The 7,394-nt window shown below is 36.3% G+C and overlaps 1 protein-coding gene across 2 annotated transcripts in view; it reads left to right on the plus strand.

Moving 5' to 3' along the window:
- Window positions 1-398: 398 nt before the first annotated feature.
- GRM5 (glutamate metabotropic receptor 5) overlaps window positions 399-7,394 on the plus strand; it is a 1,888,276-nt gene continuing 1,881,280 nt past the window's right edge. For both annotated transcript variants that reach the window (XM_044072205.1, XM_044072206.1), the window contains exons 1-2: window positions 399-1,425; window positions 5,085-5,962. In XM_044072205.1, coding sequence (XP_043928140.1) covers window positions 5,284-5,962 — 679 coding nt within the window. In that variant the 5' untranslated portion in view covers window positions 399-1,425; window positions 5,085-5,283. The remainder of the gene's footprint in view (window positions 1,426-5,084; window positions 5,963-7,394) is intronic.

Here is a 7,394-nt window from a genome sequence, read left to right on the forward strand (position 1 = left end):
CGTTATAAGACCTTTTTTGCGATTTCTCTGCATGTGTTTATATAAAGGAACAGGCAAGCAGCAAATGCTGCGGTACTGTATTACTGAGAGAGAGGACGAGAAAAACTACCTTGTTAGACTGTTGGAATTCTCTGTCCAGCATCATATCTTTAATATGAGATGGCTACCGCTTGCCACTACAGCTAGAGTAATTTCAACACAATCCTGTAGTTGCCTAGAAATATTCCTTCATTTAATACTACGTACAGTAGAGTATAACAGCGTGGGTGTCAAACGTGCGAAAATTGAAGGGTTTATTACAACGAATATATCAGGCTATAAGCCACTGGGTGGCACTACAAAGTTGCCTTATACAATGCTCTTCTGCTACATCTGTTTCTGGATGTATGTGTGGTTGGGAGGGGGCAGTTGTATATTATCCTCACCAAATCTGTGAAATGTGACTGATGTTTCACTGTGTTTTTTTTTTGTGGGACAAACATAGTTAACTCGACGTGCTTGGCGACTAACGTTATTGCAGATGGAGTATGATAATTGTTGATAGCATTGGCATTGTCCTGAAATAGATCGTGTAGGCAAAAAATAGAGAGATAACGATGGTCTACTCGAGGAATCTTATTTTATGTAAAAATTATTAATCTAAGCCGCGTGGCACTACATTATCAAAAGCAAAAGGATCGTTCCGTCATTTATAGTATACAAGGGATCAAGTCTTGCAATCAAAATATATATATTGATCTTCAACAAGTCTGCTGCACCCATAACTTGAGAACTTGAAATTCTTTCACTGCCTCATCAAACACTGAAAGTATTTATCGACGCGTTGATTCCTTGCGGTGCTTCCGGCAGAAAGCATCCAGACCCTTAAGAAAATCAAAAAAGGATCAGTGTGCAATTGCGGTAGGAACTCATTGTGTTTAGGAACGTCGGGTAGAGTTCACCCAAGGATGCTTAGCAGCTGGGATTTCGTATCCAATGGGAATGTACCAGCCTGGGAAAATCATGTCTCTTTAAATCGAGCCACTTCTCCCAGCACTGACGCATCTTGCAAATTAGGGGGAAAATTGTGATCGTTCAGTAACAGCAGGCTGCTTGGCATGTGGGGGCCAAGAGCGGTGACTTGCCTATTAGTGACAGAATAGCCGGTAAAACGCAACTAGCCTTACTTTACTGGAGGGAAAAAAACATCACGATTTTCTTCTCACTGGCTGCAGTCACCCTTGACTGTTGAAGAAATCAAAAATTTGGATAGGTTCGCGAAGGTAACCAGACAGAAGCAGTACTGTCACTGGGCTTCAAACAGAGGACCTGCTATTTTAACTGTTTGGTGAACTCTGATTCTAGGCACGGGACTTTTAATACCCACTCATCTGAAGTATTTAAAACACACGCAGCAGTATTTGCTCCCGCAATTTTCTTCGAAAGGTATGCTTTATTTTATGTTTTTTTTACACGTCTAAGCCATCTGCTAGCAACATGCATGTTTTCGACGGTTGATTTTTTTTAAGTGGCAGTTTTCATCTGTGGATGAAGGACAAAGGGACACATCTACCCTTAGGTATAGTACAGTTTAAGGATAATGCGTAACGACCGAGACTTGAATTGGATAAAAATGCTAAGATACGCACGTCTGTGCAATTGCATATCAGCTTACCAGTTTGCTTTATAGTTCATAACAAGCATACATATGAAACGGTGCCGGCTCTGTTGAAGCTACTTCTTGATTATTTCTAGTACATCTGCGTGTGGCTAGTAAATAAAACAAATTTCCAGTTACTTTATAAGTAAAAGTATCTAGAACTGGAATTTGCGTAATAACGCTTATCACAACTCTCCCTTTGAATACAGTTACATGTCTGGCACTGCAACCAGTCTAGAAAAGTGTTTTTAATCCTGTACGTTTCAGCTGAAAAAATGTCCATATTAATGTGCTAATACACACAGAATACAGATCAATAAGGGGTGGGCTGAGCGTAGCAGTTCAGAAATCGTCTATGTATTGTTTTCAAAGAACTTTTCTCAGACGAGCCTGAAAGTTGTGAATAGTCTGTTTGATACCTGTACGGCTTCAGCACCTTGGATAGTTCTCAAAGGCGGCATTCCTTCGGGAAAGTGTCTCTCCAAAGTTTTCCTGTCTGTGAATGTAACTTCATGTTAAAACTGTAACTGGGAAATTAATTATGCATAAAATAACTGATTGATCATATTCGTTTATTTATAAGAACACGGTTATGCAGAAATTACCGTAAACTTAAATACACACACGCACACACACCACCATTGCAGTTCAGCACACGAACACTGGAATACAGACCCTTCATCTCTATGCCAGTTTATTGTGTGTTTTCTGCTGGGGATGTCGGGGGTGTAGTAGTAGTAAGGTACATTTTACAATGTTCTAAAATTCGTGGCACTGGGCAAGTGCAAGTCTGTCTGTAACCAGGCATAAACAGTGCCACACGGTGTGCAGTAAACACCTCAACCATAGCTCATAGATAAGGTAATATGTGCTACCAGTTGAACCCGCTACCTTGTAATAAGTTCTACCAGATAACTGTTTAGACAAACCCAACATTAGCTACACTGGCACATCGTCCTTATGTTACTCTTCAGATTGTTTTCTATCTGCAAGCTTTACTCTTGGGGCGCTCATTCAATGAAGCAATGCCCTAGGCACCAGTTGCTGGTATGCATTTCTTAATTTGCACACTCAGATACTGTAACTGGAAGCGAAATGAAAGCACTTGTTTGCTACTTTGGCTGCATTTTTCTTTCCTTCTTCTAGGAAGCACAAGTCCTGCTCCATTGTACGTATGTTAGTATACTCTGGATGCAACATATCGGTCAGGAATTAACACGAGGTCACCGAGATGAATATTTTATATCAGCATCGTGGTAGAGCTAACAGCTAACAATCTAAAATTATGTAAAAGATTAAACTTTGCAATTATTTCTTATATTTGAATCTTTTGCTTCAGAGTTCTTTAGATTTCACACCAGAAATGTGATTTTTTTCTTTAGAAATAAATGGATTATTCTGTATGATAGCATGCATTCGAAAATGAGCGCATTGAAAAAATATTTAATAATTTTAATTATTAAATACGCGAAAAGGATTAGGTTACAGAACACTTTGCCCAGATGTAGATTACTAGGCAAGAAAAACAATCAGCAACTGGTGTGACCATCTCCTACGGTAAAAAAGAACAATCAGGCTATCGATAAATATTGAAACGTACTCTTACTGATACAGGATTGTTAATTTTTAACCTTTGCACTTATTCATCCTTTCCGCTATACGTCCTACAGCAAAAATAATGTATAGTCACATATTCACACTATATGAAATGTTTGCATGCTTGAATGCAGCGTCCTTTGTTCTTCATTTTCAAAATCAAATAGTACACCACCCCACCCCCACACACTGAGAATTTAACTAACTGCCCTAGCTGCATGGCTACGTTGTGGAATCTTACATAAATTATTTGTAGTTATATGAGATACATTTTTCCGACTCTCATTGGTTGCAAGTATTATGGATATTCTCCTATCTGTAAAGGTTATCCATGTTCTCCTACAAGTAGATCTATCAGAAAAATGTTTCAAATAAGGTATTGTAGGGCAAATGCCATATTTAGTTTCACATAAAACGCATTATTATGACAATAAATTAATTGGCAACATCAGCTTATTTCTTGCCCTTAGATATTCAACAACATCGGTAGGTTACTATTGAACATCTAGCCACACTGTTTGGAAAGGAATGATAACTGTTTACAAATAACTGTGAATTTTAAGCATGTGTATCTTGCCTTCTTTTTTTAAGTAATGTTAGGAAAGCCTATGTATTACAGTCATAAATCTATAAATGTTCAAATTATGTTAAATGATCTGGCCATTACCACTGATGTCAAAAGTTAATTTACGGTTATTGTTACCAGACGTAAACGAGGTATGCTTTTCCCAAGAAAATTTATAAAGACTGATTTCAGATAGTCTAAACTATAGTGCTATGATACATATTACCAACATAACAGATTACAACAATAATTGCACTTGGTAGATAGAGCCAACGATCTTGTTAAACAGTACATGAACGCAAGTTTACTAGTCCAGCATCTTGTCCCTCCCTTGTGGAACATAATGTAAAATAAATGAGCAGCTTCAAACTATTTTCATCTTAAATGTTGTGAATACATTTTTTTCTTGTATTATGTCTGATAAGTCATAGAATGCAGCACTGCATGTTGCCTTTTGTGTCGTATTATAATTGTTAGCTGATATGGATATAACTCTCTCCTCTACATGGTTATTATATCTCTATTGTAGGAAAGAGTATTCACCTGGTCCCTTCCTGACTTCAGCACCTTATTGAAGAAGGCAGTCCATTTTACTAGCAAGGGATGACATAGATCTGTTATAAAAGAAGTTTACTTTGCTTTCCAGACTTGTAGATGCATATTTGTTTTTGAACTTCTTGTACACAGCTTTGTTTTTCTTTTGTGCCAGCTATTTGCTACAGTTTATCAGTAAAATATACTGGTTAATAGTATTTTGTTGCATGGACTGTCCTAATCAAAATGTTAATCCATGACTAATACAAAGGAATCAAACCAGGGTAAATGTATTTTTCCCTGTCTTCTTGTCTTAGGAATATATACATTCAGCCACAGTGTACTTCATGAAATAGTGATGACGTAAACTAGCGAACACAGTCACGTTTCTGAAGAGTCAACTTGATTGCTAGATTACCCCAGGAAACCTTTCTTGCATGGTATAACCCCCACCCCCATTTACTTGTTTATTGCTGCTGTTAGTTGTCAAACAGCATCATTTTTGAATTGTTGCAATATTTTCTGTCTATATGAATACTAATATGGATTTTAAATCATAACTTTCTCATATATATACTGTGACTGATTAGTTTATATCAATAGAATACTTTGTGTGTCTGCATTCCTTTGTTGATGTTTTGCATTTTCTTATATTTTCCTTAACTAGATCTGTTTATGCTGTATAAAGAATGTATACCTCTTTATCTCTATATACAGCTGATTTTATATTATTCATTTTTCTCCTTAAAGTTTATGAAGATCACCATGACACTTACACGTCTGAAAAGATGCTAACTTGGAAACACTGCTTTTCCTCAAGCATAGTATAGAAATTCCTGACTAATCAACACTTAACAGCTTCTGCTAATAACTACGATTCTTACAGTTTCTCTGTGATAACACCTTTCAGTTGCATTATGCTGCTTTTTCAACTCTGAATACTTTTAAAATGGTTCCTTTGCTACTCATAGCAATATTGTTTTTTATTGACGACCTAAAGCAAAACAACAGCTTTTTTGTGTCTGCCCAGTCTAATGAGAGAAGAGTGGTTGCTCATGTACCAGGTGATATAATCATTGGTGCATTGTTCTCAGTCCATCATCAGCCTCGTGTTGACAAAGTACATGAAAGAAAGTGTGGAGAGATACGAGAACAATATGGAATACAAAGAGTAGAGGCCATGCTGCATGCCCTTGATAGAATCAATTCAGATCCAGCACTGTTGCCAAACATAAGCCTGGGTTGTGAAATTAGGGATTCATGCTGGCATTCAGCTGTAGCACTTGAACAAAGTATTGAGTTCATTAGGGATTCACTCATCTCTTCTGAAGAGGAAGAAGAAATGGTGCGCTGTGGTGATGCAGCTTCAATATCTCTCCGTGCAAAAAAGCCTATAGTTGGAGTGATTGGGCCAGGTTCAAGTTCAGTGGCAATTCAAGTCCAAAATTTATTGCAGCTCTTTAATATACCTCAAATTGCTTATTCTGCCACAAGCAAGGACCTAAGCGACAAGACCTTATATAAGTACTTTATGAGAGTTGTACCATCTGATGGTCTACAGGCCCGAGCTATGGTGGACATTGTGAAGCGATATAACTGGACATATGTTTCAGCTTTACATAGTGAAGGTAAGAAAGATAAGTTATAAATTTTTTAAGAACATTGACTTTAGATTTTTTTATCATTGTAAAACTATAACAAACTTTATCATCTAACCAATCATAAGATATTAAGCTCTCTTTCAACCAATTAATTTAATTAATTTCAGACATCTGTTTTAATCTTACTATTATTTTCTTAGTGAATTTAATGTTTTTGTTTTTATACTGCAAGTTAAATTGGAATGTGAAAACTGAAGACAATAGCAATAAATAAACCATGAAGAACACTGTTGTGGGTTACGTGCCATATACAACTGATGATCATGTGATAAAGAGCTGTTATATTGCTGTTATTAAGTGCTGTGTATACTCCTGCTCATCATAACTGTATATTGGCCAAAGTCTGGATGAACTGCTTGATTGTACATTGCACTGTACTTGTTCACTAGAAAGTATCTATACATTATTTTTTATGTAGGTGGTCTGAATTACTCTGTTATTGCTTACATTTCTGTATTTTTGTTTGTGAAATGTATGTATATCACCTTGTATAAGTCTGAAATTCATCAGTATTGATCAGTGGACAATCTCAGTAAACAAATATAAACAAATAAATAAATACATGTATTTATGTATGAATATATGTATGTATGTATACTTTAATGTACACATGTATGTGAATAGGCAGGTATGTATTTATTTAAGTATTTACACTTGCTGATTTTGAAGGTATAACTATGCAGAATTCATTTTCATTGGAGTCCTAGGAAAATTGCAAACAACAATTAAAACAACCAAGATACAAGATAAGGAGTACTAAATGTAATGCTTCCATTTTAACAATGACAAGAAAGGAAAAAGCAGATGATATTATACAAACTAAACAGTTGCTAAAATGATGGAGAAAAGCACTGCATCTGTCAGCATTAAACATCTGTCTGACATGAGGCATGACAAAAATTAATTATGACAGGCAGACATATATTCCATGATTAGTATAATAATGTATCCATGAACACGAAAACACCAATCACTCATGTTAAGGTACAGAAAACTGTGGGGTTGTCCTGCTGTGGTTTCAGTCATGTATATGTCTTTGTATCTGTATGTTTTTGCATGTAAACATCCTCTTACACACACACACACACACACACACACACACACACACACACACACACACACATTTATAAGTATCAATCTATATGGCTACAGTGTTGCAGTTGCATTATTCAAGAGCTTCAATAACTTAAATAAGAATCACCATTTTTTTGCTTTGATTTTCATTTCTTAGATGGCTGTGGCAATGTAAGTGTGGTGTTTGAGAACAAGGCAGTAGACACTGAGGTTAAGGAGGTTTCTCATTTTTTCAACTGCTTTGTAATCTTGGAGTATGAACGATTTTCATTTCTTAGATGGCTGTGACAATGTAAGTGTGATGTTTGAGCACAAGGCACTAGAC

The sequence above is a fragment of the Protopterus annectens genome, chromosome 5.part0 (genome assembly GCF_019279795.1).
Source record: "Protopterus annectens isolate FY-2018-M chromosome 5.part0, PAN1.0, whole genome shotgun sequence".
Lineage (NCBI taxonomy): Eukaryota > Metazoa > Chordata > Ceratodontiformes > Protopteridae > Protopterus > Protopterus annectens.